General features: G+C 38.0%; 1 protein-coding gene across 1 annotated transcript in view; it reads right to left on the bottom strand.

Annotated features, from left to right (window-relative positions):
* Window positions 1-2,272: 2,272 nt before the first annotated feature.
* Window positions 2,273-17,751, bottom strand: part of CTDP1 (CTD phosphatase subunit 1) — a 100,426-nt gene continuing 84,947 nt past the window's right edge. Inside the window, exon 13 of the mRNA XM_032694942.1 lies at window positions 2,273-3,303. Coding sequence (XP_032550833.1) covers window positions 3,162-3,303 — 142 coding nt within the window. The 3' untranslated portion in view covers window positions 2,273-3,161. The remainder of the gene's footprint in view (window positions 3,304-17,751) is intronic.

Below are 17,751 nucleotides of genomic sequence, written 5' to 3'. Positions count from 1 at the left end.
CTGGTCTTTAAATCAAAATGATGGCCCTTCCTAGTTCTTAAATAACCATCAGATCTTAGGAGCCACCTTCCCTGGTCAGCAGCGATATTCCATGCTTAGAAAGCTTAATGAAGCAAGGTGCATGTATGCCCCTCCTGTGCTCATTTTCACGTCTGGTACCTTCAGAAACCAGCACTGCCCAGTAAGTTCAATACTGTCACTGGGAGTCTGCTCTTTGCTTCAGTTGGGAGAGAGCCCTTGCTGGCAGCAGGTCTTTGCTAGCTACCTAATGCACAGAAGTAGGTCAGAAAGGTAGGATAAAACAACCAGGTCACTTAATAAAGAGTTAAGGCCATTTCAGAAATCACATTTGTTGCTTTTCCAAGGATGCTCCTGCATCTTCAAAGAAGTGTAAGTTGGTGGGAGTGAGTAACAATTTTATACATCCAAAGACTCCTTGGTGGCAGGTTAGCCGGGGCATTTAACTTATCATCTACTAAATTTTCCATTTCTCTCCCCTGCCTCTGCGGAGATGCTGGTGACCAGTGTACTAGATACAGCCACTTGAATGAGCAGGAGTCTAATTCCAGGCAGAAAGCAGGCTCCCTGCCTTCTGGGTTGCTCTGGCAGTGAGCAGTGTGTTGGTGCCTCTCAACTCTCCCTGTGCTCAGTCACCCCACTCCAAGGACTGGAGAGCACAGGTTGTTAGGGATACCTGAGTGGAGTTGTTGTCTGTGTCAACAGTTGTTGGAGTGTCAATAGGCTGCTTGGCTTTAATCCTGGCAGCATGCTGCCTGCTCCCGGGACCATGGTGTGCCATACAAACTGCAGGTTTCTCTAACTCCTGAACAGGCAGAGGAACCGTCACTGGCATCAGATCCCTAGAAAGGTGTAGTTCTGTCTGGTGGATAGGCCTCACTTGGTGTTTGTACAGGGTACAGATGATACTAGGCCTAGTGGAGTGCTGATCATTTTTACAACTCCTGCCCAGACACACCCTCCACCAAGTTAAACCAAAACCATAAGCCATAAAATAAATCTGGGAAGAAGATACAGCCCTTCTCACCAAAATGCTTGTCCATATGGAATCCCTCTATGAGCATCATGAGTCAGCTACCATGCCAGGGATGCAGCACCCAACAAGCAGCTCGAACCAAGGCAGAGCACTGCTGAGCCAACAGCAGCCTGCCCAGTTCTGCTCACTGGCTGTGTTTACATTCAGAGCCTGAATGCTGCCACAGAGTTGCGTGACTGGCAAAGATCATCGGCCAGAACAAAGCCTCTGCTGGAATTTGTGCTGTCAAGTCATTTACAGCATCACAGTGACCCGAAAAGCTGATGTTATTTCAAATTATTTCAAGAGGAGTTTCAAAAAAGCACAAAACACACTCCACAACCCCTGACATTTTAATATTTAATTGCAAGGAGTCATCCTCAGACAGCTGGGGAGGCTGCATTTAGGTTGCTGATAAAAAAAGTATTTTAACTTCCCATTTTACAAGCATTAGTCTTTTTCTTCTGTTATACAATAAAACTCACTTAGAGACATCCTGCTGGTTTTCATGGAGAGCTACAGCAGGCAGGGCACTGTAGCCTTTAGCTGTGTGGTACCTGTGTAAATGTCCAGGAAGTTCAACATTTTCCCACAAAATTTTAGTCCGTGGATGCTGACCTTCCATACTGAAGTGGAAAAGCAATATTGATCTGAAAAGATTCTTGTATTTTCTCAGTCTCCCTTTTATTGTCATTATGAAGCTTTGAAAACCAAACCAGGCTGTTATTTGCAAAGCAGTGGAGATTCTACTGAAATACTGTTTTACTAAGTGAAGTATTTCACTCTCACAATTGAAGCAAAGACCAGACTCCCACTGAGGCTATTTACTGCAAAATGAGCTATTTCTGACCAGAAAGTGCTTCCTTTTAACCATGACATACGAACTAATAAGTCTTCTTCTGCAAACATTTTTAAAAGGATTTGACTCTGTTGCTAACAATTGAGAATAAACCATGATTCTAGCCTCAGAAATTCAAAACCAGAGCAACAACTCTTATGGTAATTTCAGAGGCCAGTCAAAGACACTTGAGAAAATGTCAGGATGTAACAGTTCACATACCAAAGAAAAGGAAATCTTCTGAGCCAGTGTTTCTCTTCTGTGCCTCAGCTACCTGCCTGAATCTACAGATTTGCACTAGCTTTTGATGTTTTTCCTTATTTTCATGCAGAATAAAGGAAAGATTACAGAAAAGTGCCTTATGTTTGATGGAAGCAAATGAACATGAAAGGGAAACAAAGTGTACAAAATGAACCTTTATTAAATGAAAGAAAATCTGTTTTGTGGGTCAAATATGAAATAGAATATACAAAAACTTTACATCAGATCTCTTGTCAAAGAAATTAAATTCTATCTAGAATGAAGTAGCACTCATTCTTTCCAAGACAACACAAATGGGTGAATATGCATCTTATGGCAGAACAGGACCACATAGTATGCTGTGCTATATTTCTGGTTACAGAGAAGAAAAGTTAAAAATCTAAACGATGTCCCTAAAGAACCCAACTATTCAACAAAGTAACCTAAAACCATGAATGTTGATCATTATGTATCCTCTTAGAAGCAAATGACAGGTGGATCAAGTGCAGAGTTTACAAAGCTTGCATATCATGTTCTCTGTTTCTATACAAATATAAATAGTTCTTTTTTATTTCAAAAATCCTTTTATATTTGATAGCTTTATTTGTGGAAAAGGATGACCAGTTCATCAGGTTCCTGCTGTACTACCCAGACAATTCCATCTCCTTTCTCTCCTCCCTATTTTGAAGACTGTAACCCATAAACAACAGCCTGAATTATTTTTAGAAATTTGATGTGTTTTTAATCAATCTTTGTATCACTGTCCTGTACATGAAGGTTCTATAGATCTCCTAACATGTCTTTGGCATAGCACACCATGTCCCACTTAATACTTTTTTTGTTTAAAAAAGTATATTTTCCTTTAGTAAAACAACTTAAAAGCATCTGTTTCCGATTTTGTAAAATAATGTGTCACCTCTTGTGTTGCTTTGCAAAATATACACACACGTTTTGGAAAAACATTGAGTACTGACATAAGGGAGTCTTCAGAAGTCTGATCTATTTATGAGAAGTAAAATATAATTACAAACTCCATCTTCTGCATGAACCTCACATGAAGTCATTCAATTCAGCTTCAAGAGCTGCTGCCATTTCATCCGCTTCAGAGCTGCTTCCTTCCTCATCTTCATTGCTGGATTCTTTACTGGAGTCACTGGCAGCATCATCATCATCTAGTTTGCGCTTGTGACCCCTGGAAGGGCAGACAGAGATAATGTCCATGAATGGAGGTACCTCAGTGTTTACTGAGAGACTCGTATTCAACATGAGAAAAAAACGGGGCTAAGGGACTCAACTTTTTTTCAAACCTAGACAGAAAGCACAGCACTTGCTTTTAAATTAACAAACAGCACTCAGTTCACAAAATTCATTTTTTAATTGCTGTTGTTATTGTCAGTTGTAGGTGTAAAGAACAAAGTACTGTTAATTTTGTTTCTTCCATCCTTCTGAACTAGGAATGAAAACAAAGTATAAGACTATTTGAAAATAATGAGATTTACTTTCCTCTTGCATCCCAAAACAAAGAAGAAAGCCATTGTGTGAATGTGATATTGCCAAAATACATTATATGTTGTTACATAGTTTTGAAATATTCAAGTGTCTGCTTTTTTTGTAAAAATAAAACCTTAACTGATTAACCAAATCTCACTGCACCAGCATCTACACTTTCACGCTTTCAAACTTTGGGGGTCTCATGGTTCCCTTTTGTGTCTCTTTGGATTAGTACTGCCAGACTGAACAACACATTTCTTCACATCTCCGGAGAATGAATCGGTTTAAACAAGAAGCTGATGTGCACCACACCTTGCTGAAAGAATCATGTTCCTGGCTCTGAAAGGTCTCAAAGGAAAATCTAACGCTTCAACTGGGACATAGTCATAAGCAAAAGAATTCGGATTTGTGGAATCCTAAAATCTCTTTTCCTTGCCAAATGGAATTTTATATCAGACACGTATTTCTGAGACAAAAATAAAGTTGAGATTTTGCATTGCATAGAATTCAAAACGAGCTGTAGAAACACGTTCAAAACCCTTCCTGATCATTTGATAAAATTTCAAGCAGAAAAATATATACAAAGGGGATATATCTTAAATAACTGTCCTTTTCGTTGCTGGGTGGGGTTTCATTAAGAAGAGAGTGAACCCACTTGCAATAATGAAAAACTAATAAAATTATCTTCTATCTTTTAGCAAAAAGCAGTAATCTAACAATAGTTAAATTACTTTATTTCTGAGAGCATAGAAAAAGCATACAGCAAGACAGACCTTTGATAAATACTGACATGAACTATGCATATCCAAAAGAAATAAACACAAAGATTAACAGTCAAACTTGTGAGTTTGTAAGCAATGTTGAAATACAAAGTAATTTTTATTTATACAGGCATTCCTACTGCTGTTTCCCAAGACAGAGGAATGTTCACTAGCCCAGACTACTTCATTTGTAGGCTGGTTGAGCGACACTTGACCTCCCCTTTCTCAGCTTTTCAGGGAGATGGATAAGAGATCAGGAGGGGAGACCAAATCAAAATGGGAAGTGAGTTTTCTTTTCTGCTGCACCTGTGGGACAAAAAGATAAACTGATGCTGCTTTACAGCGTTTCCTCACAGTGATGTCATGTGGATTTTGCTGTTCAGTGCAGGGTGGTAGGAGTGATGCTCCTGGGAGGTAAGGCTGAAGCCCTGTGATTCAATCTGGGCTCTAAATCCCTGACAAGGAAAAATGGGATGAAGTGAAAGCCTTTCCTGATTACTTTGCTACTGAAACTCAAATGTGGTGTGCTGAGGGAGTTTCAGGGCACTAAATGCAGCCTAATTCACAATAAAAAGCAGTTTCTCAGGCATAACACTAATTATTTCCATGTAGCCTCTATTAGCATGCAGTTTGGACAAGGAAGCTCCCATACTTAAAATGCCCAGTTGGAAGAAATCTTAGTACATTTTCATTAAAAGCTATACAAATGTATGGAACTTGAGTTTCACTTGCTGGTTTCATGATGATTTCAGCCTTCAGAGCTAAAGCACTATTTTAGGCATTAATGATACCATTAGCCAGAGAAAAGCTAACTGGGAATTAAAGAAACCTAAAGGAATCTTACTCAGCAAAAGAAGAAACGAGCTGTGCATATTTAGCAACTAGTGGATAAGAAGTATATGTATATATTTCTCAGTGCTGACTGAGAAATGAAGATAAATAAAGTCATGGAATGTATAGCACAATGTCCACAGCTGAAAACATGTGTATTCATCTGTTTGTAAGACTGCATCTATGGAAACTGACGGTATTTACCCACTGAAAAATAAAATTACAGTCTGACAGCTATCAGTTACACATACGAAACATGTCCAGTGCAGATGCTGTATTAAAGAATGTGTCAGGACAAGCAGGTTTTTAGAGTCATTCCAGATACTGTAAGTTTACCAAGACAAAAACCAATAGCACAGAGCCCATAGAAGAAAAAAAAAAAGGGTCTATGAAGAAGTAATATCTCACTGAAATAATATCTCACTGTCAACTGATTATGTCTTGAAAGTGTAGAACAGTTAATTTACTAAATAATTATGGCAAAGACTAGCAAATTAGTAATTTATGCAACAAAGCCACTTTTTAATTTAAATGTACTTCATAGCAACTAGATTTCAGTGAGGACAATCAACAAAACACAGGGATCTGAAATACCCAGTGTAACTAGTTAATTAAAAAATGGAGTTCTAGTCTACAAAAACACTTTCCAGAAAACCTGAAGGGGTGGTTCTTACATATTTTCATCCCTCATTCAGTTGTATTAAACAGTATCTTTGGAAATGCAAAAGACTGAACATCATCTATATTGTTGGTTCTTGTTATTTCAGCAAGGCTAGAATGACAGCTCTATTCAATCTAGATATAAAAAATTCCTCACTCACAGGGAGGAAAAAGTCACAAAAAAAGAAAATGGAGCCAAATATTAGTCCTCTGCTAGAACCCCCCCCCCAACCTCTCCTGAATGTATTGTTTTTACTACGATATAAACACCTTTCAGTATCTGTGTACTGTAAACTGCAGCTTCACAGCTATTCCAAAAACATTTAAGTAAGTATCATGAAATCAAATGCAAAGCTAACTCTAACAGAAGTATGAAGGAAGAGCATCAGTAACACAGAGCTGCATTTTTCTTTACAAATTCAGAAACAATTCTCCATTAATAAGGTCTACCTTCAGAGGAAAAGCAGTATATCCCCATGGCAGCATATCTATTAACAATTTGAAATATAATATTTTAATTATATTTTTAATTATATTGTTCTCATTTTTTGTGGCCACTGCTTGTCATTTCCAGTTTCAGAGCCATAGTGCACAGCACTTCTGAGTGGAAAAGTTACGCACATACAGGATTCCTTCTTACTATTTAGAGAAAATGTTTCAGTAGTATGCTGCAGGTTTCCATTAACCTAATTTGCATTTTTAAAAGGAATTTTGCTTGACTGCTATTAAAACCCAAACATAATCATAATAACTTTACATAACTTTTATAATCTTTAACTTCGCATATGAACAATTGCCAAAAGACTGAATGTAGAACTTTAAATATCTGACAATTCTGCGAAAAAACTTCTGCAATTCACATTTCCTTTCCCTTTGCACTAGTATTTTTCTTTTATAATGCTCACTACTAGGAGGCTCACCAATTCATGTGCTTGAGAAATCTTTTAAAAAGAGATTTACATTTAAAACCTGCCCACATATTTAAACTAATTATCAAGATATTTAAATCAACTATAAGCGTAATTCACAATGATATTAAAAATGAAAAAATATTTGTAATGATATATGTATAAAAGTGGTTTTAGGTAAATTTAATCTATAGAATGGTAATGAGAAATATACGTAGTGGTATTCCAAATGAAGAGACAGAATTACAAAATTGCAATAGCACATGGTTTATGCATATAAAAAATAGCACATGAAAAGTTACTGAAAATAAAAATTTATTCAGTTCTTGATCTCTTAAAATGATCACTAAAAGAGCCATAGGGAACAAAGCAGTGAAAAAATGTTCAGCACCTGATGCTTCTACAGTCTTAAGGCCTTAATTTATAGTTTGTTAGAAATAAATAATATTTGAAAAAACACTTTTCTTCTATTAACTGAAAAGCAGATTGCGTCTGGTTTGTTCTGCACCTTTAAGAAACACAGTGCTACAATAAAATAGAAACATCTAAACTAGCAGAGGAACTCAAAGGGCAACATAACCCTTGTTCATAACAAAGCAAATGCAAAAGTTTTCCAAAGCTCATTTTAAACTTGCAAAAGAAAACTATAGCAAGTATTTAAAAAATTGTTCACACATCCTTTAAACTCCAAATATCCACAATCCCCATCTCTCTCTGTAAGATGTAAACTAAATTATTGCAAATTGACCTGATTTTTTTCAATAACTCCTAGAAGAGGTACAGTAACAAAGTAGAGTCTGCAGACTAAATGCGTTTAGTCTTTTACAAGCAATCAGCTTACAGCACTGACATTATAAATCAGGACTTAAATTCGCTACCAAATACAGCCAAGTTGCTGTCTAATTGGAACACTCACAGCAGCCATAAGCAGTTTGAAAGGAAAAGGGATTTGGAAAGAGCATGCTGCCTTCCAACAGCATTACAGCCCTGCAAGACAACCTACACTGCCACAGGCACACCTCTGAAGTTCAACGTGGAAAGCGTGTCCTGTTTTCACACACACCTAGACCACAGCTTTCTGTAAACTCCTTCCATAATGAAAAGAAGGTGATGTGGCATTTAGTAATGCAACTGGAAGTTGACTCCCTTCCACAGTAATTTGACTACGGCTTATCTGGATAAACTAGTTCTGTGGTAATATCCTTCAGTTATGAAAAATTAGGGCTGGTTATCCAGGAAAACTGTTCTTCAACCAATTTTGAAGATGCCAGCCCAGTACTTGGCTAACAAGGTTTAAGTTCTTGAGATCTGAGAACACACAGACCGAAAATCAAAGTTGTGATCATTAATACGTTACATGGGACAAGATGGTTAAATTTTCAGGGAGATGTTCTAAGTTTTGCAGATATATTTTCTTAATATGAGATACATGGCAATATCTTTTAAGATCCCTTCCAAGCCAAACCATTCTATGTTCTTTTCTATACACTTGACACGAGAGTGAGCAATTGTCCATAGCATGCCTGTAACTCAGGTGTCTGCCCTCTGGCATTTCTCTCATTCATCTGTGCAGGAACATGGAATTTTCTGTCCTGGTGCTCTTCCCTGGCACAGCACAGCACACTGCCAAACGTGCTTGTTTTAAGAACAACAAATAGCACTAGCCCCACACTGGCAAGCTGGAGTGTGTGTTTTCACTTTTCGCTCACGCTATGACAAACAGGACAATATTTAGTGTCGCAGGAACAAATGCCAGACACCTCATATATTTCCTCAAGAACTCATCCAATGTTGTCTGCAGGATTACAGGATGATCCAGAAATCTAATATGCAGAAAAATGCACTGAGAATGTTTCTTGCACAGCACTGGGGTGCAGAGAGAGTCCCTGCAGTTGGAGGAACAGCACGCGTTTAATGCTGCTCACAAAAGCGTCTTCACAGGCACCCACCAATTCCAACTGACAGCTCCAATGCGTATTTTAACTAACACAACAGTAAAGTGAGATCTAATTAAATTCTGTACAGCTTCAATGCCTTTCTGCTTTAAAATCTAGCACACCTGTGCACAATTCTAATGGTGAGAAACTGTTTTGGAAACTGAAAACCATCTTAACAACAGCTTTATAGTTAGTTCTCTGAAGTAAACACTCAATGTATATCTAAATGGAAAGAGAGTTTTTAGAGTCAAGAAGTCACAGAAAATTTAAAATAAATACAGAAATTACTACAATGTGTCAACAATGATATTTTGCAAATTTTGCTAAAATTGTCCATTTGACAAGCCTGTGTTTCCCTGATATTTATATCAAGGGGAAAGTTTAATAACAAGAAAATCACTCCAATGGTAGTTTCTTAACAATGTTTTCTTAATGTTTCCTTAAGAATGGTGATTTCTTAGCAACTAAACATTTGATTGGGATATTTCAAAAGCAAACAGTGTAGCAATAAAACTTTAAAAGGAAAGGCTGTGCACTGATGTTCCCTACACTGAACTAATTTAGATACAGTTATTAATTAAATTGGGTAATGGAAAACTGAAAAGTTGAACATACAATTCAAAGTTTCTGAAAGATAAATGAACTGTGCCTCTAAAATATTACTTGCTATTTTATTAACTTCAAGTTGTTTAAAAATAATCCACATAGTTGTTACAAGAAGATATTTATGACACACAACATTGATTATTTCTTCAAAAGGCAACTGTGACAGTGGTAGTTTTATATCACACAAGAAATATTCCTGTTGCTGATGTGTAGAAGACAACAGAAAATTAAATATCCTTTTGACTATGTGGAATGCCAGACTATTACCTGACACTTCCATAATGGAAAATGCACAGATGCACTCTGGCATATCAGTTCTTAATTCTATCTTAAAGCTAAACCAGGCTGTTGTTGTTTGCACCAAATTCTCTTTCCAGCTTCTTCTAGTTTACAAGTATCACCCATTCTGACAACAAATGTAAGATTTGTAGCTCTGTAGAGATTCTGGGTAGCTCTGGGAGGCTGTAACAGGAGATACCAAGAGAGGAGACACTTCCTTCCCAGTGCCTGGATGGGCATTGTAAAGCAACTCTACTTGGATTTGGTTTGAAAAAAGTCTTTTGAAAATGGACTAATTCTTCAAACTAATCTTTTTTATAGGAAGTACTGAAAGAGATAGTCTCAGATAGTGATGAAGAATAATGTTCTCACTAGAGATCTAAATATGAGTAGTTGTTTTAAGAAATGGTAGCATGCAATAAAAAAATAAGATGAAAAGTGGGCAAAAAATATAAGATGTATGGGCAATTAAGAAAATTCAAACCCATACATCAAAATAAGGAGTTAGAAAAGAAACAGCACCTGATTTATCTGAGAAAAGTCAAATTGCTTTCATTTTTCCCACAGGAGCACACTGTATGTGCAGGTACCCCGTGCCAGTATAGTAGAATACAACTCCAGTTGGAAGACCCAAGCACTGCAAAGTAATGCTTGGAATCCTGGTTGGATTTGCCAGCACTGCTCAAACATTGAAGAGAAGGCTCTTCAAGATGCATTATTGGGCTTCTTAACAATTTAAGATGTAATTTAGCAGGTAACACGCTGATTGTGCTAATCAAGGAGGTTAGAAGTGGGATTTTGTATATAGCAGCTTTTAAAAATAGATATTCATAGATTATCTTAATATATATGTTAATACGTATGTTAAGGGCTACACTAAGTTATACTGTAAGATAAGATGATTTTGTCAAAACCTTTAACTCTGATTTTTACTACCTCTTTTATTACTTTGTCCTTCTTTCAATAAATCACTGAGATTAAACTGCAAATAGCTAAATTCCACATCCTTCCAGGATGTTCATTCACTGAGTTTGCTCACTAGAATATTAACTAACAATATCTCTGTTTCAACATAAAATATGAAAAAATAATACAAAACAAATCACTGATTCCGTATGGATACTGGTAATAATGTCATCTCCACTGAACACAAAAAAAACCAGACTTCAAATTCCTTTAAAACTTTATCAGAAAACTTCAGCACTTCCAAGGGCAAGACATGTTATCTCGACACTTCTTATCCCCACACCTCCTCCTTTCCCAAATTCCAAGCCCTGGCAGCTTGTATTTTTCTTTATTTATTGGTCAAAATTGTATACAATAAATCTTTTTTCCCATGCAGTAAAACATGTTTGTGAAGACTTTGTTTTGGAGACACAACAGCATTGAAATACAAAGATAAAAAGAACCTAGAAAATAATTTGTCAGCATTTGGTTTCAGACATTCAAGTGTGTTTAAAGATGTTTTAGATAAGCTAGTAAACTACAAAATGAAATTACAGTGACAGGAAGTCACTTCTTGGTAAAAGAAATGTTGAAAAATTTGTTAGAAATTGGGCTAGAAACTGCTAGGTTTCCATGAGAAACAGAGGAAAGTTGTAAGAATATCTCACAGAACTATGTGACTTCTACATCAGTTTTATAAGGTTTGCATAAATGATATATACAGCATACCAATATATAAAATACATTCAAACCAGAATACTATCCATCTTTCTTTAAACATGCACTACCATTAAACTCCCTAAAAAGTGGGTCTGCATTAATTAAATTTGGACCTCTACAATACTGGGTCATTGAGAGCCCACAAATTCCATCTGGATCAAACAGGCATATGCCAACCAGCCTATCTGCCAAATGAAATCACACCACTGAGAATTCACTGTACCTGTTGTTTTCACACTATGACAAACTACCCGGTGCAGCAGATCACAGCTCTTCTGCCTCACAGTCACTATCCCCTCCACATTCTGCTCTACAGTTTTTTCTGTTGGTATTTCTGGAATAAAATCGAACTAACAAAAGGCAGTTTATACCTGATCAGTACTTTCTGATGCAAAGTTGCAAATTTTTATGATGGTGCTGTCCAAAAACCAGATTCACAGTTCAGCTGCAGCCTTTCCCATACCACTAATGAATAAGACATCTGAAGGAGAAGATGTTCATTATCTATTATCAGTTCAGAGTAACAGGTAGAGTAACAGCACACTGAGCCTGTGTCCCAGTTACAGCTGGGATAGAGTTAATTTTCTTCCTAGAAGCTGTACTGTGAGGTTGGATTTAGTGTGAGAATAATGTCAACAGTACACTGATTGCTTAGTTTTGCTCAGCAGTGTTTATCCTGAGCCAAGGGCTTTTCAGTTTCCTGTGCTCTGCCAGTGAGGAGCTGCACAGGAAGCTGGTGGGGAGCATGGCCAGCTGACCCAAATTGGCCAAAGGGATATCCCACACTACAGAACATCATGTCCATATATAAAATGGGGGGAGCTGGCCAGGAGGGGCCAATCGCTGCTGGGGGACAAGGCAGCAGGTGGTGAGAAGTTGTATTGTGCATCTCTCTCTTCCCTTAGGTTTTATTTCTCTCTGTCCTTTTAATTACAATTATTATGATGCTGTTATTATTGTAGTATTTTATATTTCAATTATTAAACTGTTTTTATTTCAACCCACAAGTTTATTTTTTTTTCTGGTTCTCCTCCCCACAGGGTGGGGGGAAGCAAGTGAGAGGCTGTGTAGTACTTAGATGGTATCTGGAGCTAAGCCATGACAGCCTGGTCTTATTGATGTAGTGGTACCAGCTTTAGGCTCATAGAGAGTAAAATTATCAATTTACCTGGATACACGGATGCACACAAGAGGACTGTGTGAAAAGGTGTTTCTCTGGGCTCCAAATGACTAGAGAGGCACAGCACTTCAAACATTTAACAAAAACTAAGATTGCGACAAGCTCTTCTCTTTCTAGTTGCTGAGAATGAGAGAGCCACACTGATGCAGGGACAGGAGCAAGGTCTGACATGCCAGGTAGGGGCCCAGATGGAAGAAAGACCAGACACTTCTCTGTGTGATTTCAGGATTAGAACTATTTTAGAGGCCCACTCCCAAGTGACTGAACACACTTCACAGCTGACCTCATTCAGACATACCCCTGCTCCTTTCCAGCCTGCACAGCTGGGCAACCCTTGGGGGTGGGGGCAGCAGTGCATGTGTGCAGCTGTGGCAGAGAGGAGAAGCCTGACCACGTATTGAGATTTTGCACGCAGTTCTGTCCCCACAGCTAAGGTGCAGTTCACCCACCCTTGCTAACACAAGGAACACTAAAAGCCTTCTTGTATTACCATTCCAGACACAGTAGTCTGAAGCAAACAGCAACATCAGCTGAGACACGTCTTATATTTCTATTGATTGCATCTGCAAGCTCTACAGGTTCTCTGCCTAGTAGGAACATACTTTGCATGAGCATTTAACATGATCTGGTTTGTCTGATGCTTTATTTCACAGTAACTGGCAAAACATATACTGTCATGCATTCAGTTTAGTTTTCCAGCAAATATTTAATGGGATAGCTAAAGACACACTGAAGCAACACCGGTAGTTTGAGAAACAGCAAAAGGAGGCTCTGGACAGGAGACATTGCCTTCAGGAAAAGGACCTCTTCTGTGCAATGCGGTGGCAATATGCTTGGGTAACATGGAAAAGGACACTTTTTCCTGCTGTGACATCTACTGTTGGGTGGGGAATTAAATCATCCATATTCTGCGTTTCATGAGCTTTGCTGATAATAATGCAGGGACAAATCTCCGAAATCGGCTTGATACAACAGTCTTCTGAAGTAAGCTCAAGTTTTGTAAAAAATCTGACTTTGTTTTTCCCAATGGAAAAACCTACTAGGAGTTAAAATCATTAATAAACTACTAACGAATGGGAGTATCTACTCATTTTGATTCCTGGATTTTCTCCCCCTGCATTAAAAAGCAGCACTGCTCTTCTTCTACCAACGTTTTTAGTCCATGCTTCAAGCAGGCACATTAATTGTTGATATACACTGCTGTTTAGCAGCCATTACAGACTTGCAGGGGTCAAGATTAATGCACATTAGTTATTATGTGGAATTTAAAGTACTTTTAGAATTCATTAGGGAAATGAGAGCTATTTTTCTTGATCGGAACACTGCTGCCTTACAGAATTCCTGCTAACGTCCTAGGTCTCAACAGTGGCATACAACGAAGGATTAAAAACCTTCACTGACAATTGTTAATGTACTTCTTGGTTTCCTTACTCTCAAGAGATATTTAGATATCCACATATCTTACTAAGGAAAAATTTAAATTGTTTAATAGTTCATAAATTGTACTTAAGCATTCAGCGTGACTAAAGAAAAAAAGATGCTGCCTAAATTACCTGAAGGACAACCACTGGCTATTCTTTAGTCCTCATGCCAGCTTTCTTATCAACACACAAACTGAAACACTATGTTTACTACTTGCCTCACCCTGAACTTCTGCTTTACATCTTCCTTATCCCACTCCATTTGCCACAGATGCAAAACAGCATTAATATCTATGGACTGCTAGAATGGGGCAGCGGTGGTGGGGGTGTAAGTCCTTAAATAGTCACACAGTGCTGGGGCAACTGTTATGTGAGTGGGAGCAGGATACTGGAAATGGATGTTGGTAATTGCTCCCGTGCAGAAACAGAAATACATCCAAAACAACCTGATGCTCAAGTTCCTTATGTGAATCCAGAGCCCAGAGGAAGGAACTGTCCCCTGTGTGTGTCACACGTGCTTTGAAGACACCATGACACCTACTCCTCCCTTTGTGAGTGAACACTAAGAGATGAGGTTTTTTAAATTCATTCAGGTTTTTAATTCTCCCCTTATCAAGTCAATAACTCCCAACTCGATTCCTATTATCCTAGTTTCTCACAGCCTTCATTTCTTTAAACTTATATTGTACTCTAGGCATTTTTTGGATCTAGGTAATGAAATGCTTCATCCAATAGCACCTCTCCCAGTTGGACTACAGAAACCAGCATTGGGTAACTGCACTTTGTGTGTTGTTCTGAAAACTCTTAACTCCTGTCTGTGAGATTGTTTTGAACAATACCACAGCCAACAATCTCAAGGGGTAGCATTACACTATCAAGAGTTCTCCCTAAGTAGAAGGTCATTATAGAGGGTCAACAGCCAGCTCCCAGTACACTGGGTTAGGGTTAGGCTGGAATGTTGTCAGCACAGGTTCTCCTCCTCTTTCACCTCATGCACCTCTGCTGTAGGCTCCTAGGACTTGCTCAGGGCTATTCCTATTCTAAGGTAGTTAATCCATATGCTTTCCTCCAACTCTAACCTCAGCTTAATTGTGATATGCTAATTAATGCAAACAAAACATTTGTTCTTGATTCTGAGACAAACTCATCTTTACTGCAGAAACACAAGAAAAACAGAGCTAGATAAAAAGACAAACATGTTGACCTAATTTCTTCTTGCTAGTCCAGATCACTGCTGAGGCTTAGGGCTAGGGGCCTGGAAGGGTGCCAGGATCCTCCCTGCTGCACACAGCTTCATCTCCAAACTGAAGTGCTGTTTTCCAGTGCTTTGCACTTTTTTCTTTAGCTGGTCTCACAGTTAAACAAGAATCCCCTGCTGGAAAGCACGTCTCTTTTCTGTTCTTTCTCTCTGATTATGTGAATACCTCTCATCACTTTTCAGCCCTCACTCTTCCCAAAATAATAGTAGCAAATGATTTCTATAGTCAGCTTCTACAAAATCGAGCTCTTGTAGACTGGTGCTTCTTGCAGATATATTACAGAAAATTATTTTCCCTCAGGTTCCAGTCACTCCATTGTCCCAGGATGGAAGCTATTAGTTAATGGCTCTGCAGTGATAAAAGGCAATGACTGCAGAAAGACTTATTTCAAATACAGTGATGCATTAGTGAGAAATCCATTTCATTACTTCACTCAGAACTCTAAGTTATACACAGATTCACTAAATCATCATACACAGCAAGATTTAGAAATGAAAAATGCAAGAATAATGGCAATTCCTGTACATGCTTTGGCATTTATTAGCACATTTAAGAAGACAAGGAGAACAAGGTAAATACTTATGCCCGATGACCTATATTACGGTTCCAAACTTTTGCTTCTGTATAAACTAGAAAAAGCTGTCAACTTAGATTCCCAGTTCATTTTGCAGGTACCAGCACACTTCTTATGGAAAGCACAAGGGAAGCCTATTTATTATTAAAGTAAATTGAGAAACATAAAGATATATTTTGGCAACACTTTCCTAATTCTAGTAACATACAGACTTTAAATTGCCTGTGTGTCCTTCCTGCGAAGTATTAAAGCTGCTAGAACTTAAGCATCACCTAGACTTACATGATGCTTACAATATTGAAGTAGGAAAGCCCATTACCAAAAAATGGTATTGATGACTTGGTATAAAGAGAATTTCATAAAAAACATACTAACACAAACTAGCTTTCAAATCTGATACTTAAAACAGTATAAGAGAACTTCATGCTATTTTTCACTTTTCTGAAGACACTTCTCTTCCTGATCTCAACTGCATATCACTACATTAATTAACAGGCATAACAACAATATCATGTGCAATCCAAGTAATAATAACTGCACACGCAGACACAAGTGGACTGAATAGTATTGTATCATTGCATCTAAACAACTTCTAGGTATTTCCATAGCAGACAGTAAAAGAAGCTGAAGGCAGATGGTCATTCTAACTAGACTGTATTTCAAAGCATTTTCAAACTTCCCAACTGATGTGGCCTAACACAAACACAAGTTTTATAACCCACCACTTTGTGACAAAAGCAGTCTTGTGCAGTTTATGTCTTTTGGCAATCTGCATATTGAGGAGGGAAATGTGATGATACCACAGAATTATGTTAAACTATCTCACACAAGTTCAAAGTACCACTGTCCAGCTTTTTAGTGAACGATGAAAAAATCTTTATAGTTCTGTAAACAACTTATTCTTAATGTAGAACTTATTAGATTTAGGAGATATTTTAAGTGGAGAACACCACACTTATCCCACCAAATGCTAAAGAAACTTGGCAAAAAAGCAACATCATATCCATATGGAGAAAGACTTTGGAAAAAAATCTCTTTTAGAAAAAGGAAAGAAGGTTAAAAAACTCAACTGCGGTTTATATTGGATATGTTTGATGTGCAAAAAACCCCCTCACATTTGTAGATATGAATCTTACTAAGCAACCATTTATTCAAGTTGTTTAGGAACACTGTACAGGAAAAATAGCTCAGATATTCCTTCCAAAAAGAATCATCCCAGTAGAAATCAGCAAAACCCATTCAGTCCCCCTGAACTTGAGCTATGTCACCTGCCATGTAAGATTTATGGAGAAAACCCACAGGTATTAGTGATAATACTGATGTTTACAAGGACAAGATCAGCATCACTGACCATGCAACAACACTGAGCAGCACGCTCACATGCATTCCATTCTGCTGCTGCAGGTGTGAGCCCTCAGAGAGCAAGTCAGCATTGTCCCTGCATGCTAGAGAGCAGAGCCAGCTCTCTTAGGATAAGTGCCATGGACATAATATACATACCTACAACTCTGGTCATTTTAGGACTGTGGGAACAGCCCAGCTACACATTGAAGAGCTGCCTCCAGATTAACCCAGGCTCCAGTAATGCACATTATAATGAAGTTAGTTGGTTTTCCCATTAATTCTATGCCAAGGTTTGCTTGGTTGGGCCTGAGAACTTTTAGATTGCACGTTCACTTTCTAAAGGACTTTAGGAGGATAAGTGTCTCCATTTTAGAGAAGAAAAAAAAAAAGCTGCAATGGAAACTTAGCACCCTGAAACTCTGAGCAAACATGTTCAAGCTGTGTACTTGCTCCTTGTAGGAAACACAGAGAAATACAAGACCAAGACTGAAGTCTCATGATCGAAATGTGAACCAGCACCTTGGTTAATTTTAGCTGCAGTTAATAGTCTAGATGTGTGAAAGTTCACACTCTCAACTGTTCTCTCCTGTGACTTTTTTTTTCTTATCCAGTTAATGATCTGAGGCTTTCCAAAATGCATGTTCCTCTTTAACAGATATTATATTAGACCTTTGCAACAATTCAAAGTATTTCAGAAATTGTAAGAAATAACTGTGAAGGGAAT

Source organism: Chiroxiphia lanceolata, chromosome 1 (assembly GCF_009829145.1).
Source record: "Chiroxiphia lanceolata isolate bChiLan1 chromosome 1, bChiLan1.pri, whole genome shotgun sequence".
Lineage (NCBI taxonomy): Eukaryota > Metazoa > Chordata > Aves > Passeriformes > Pipridae > Chiroxiphia > Chiroxiphia lanceolata.
This window is presented reverse-complemented; position numbering and strand designations above follow the sequence as displayed.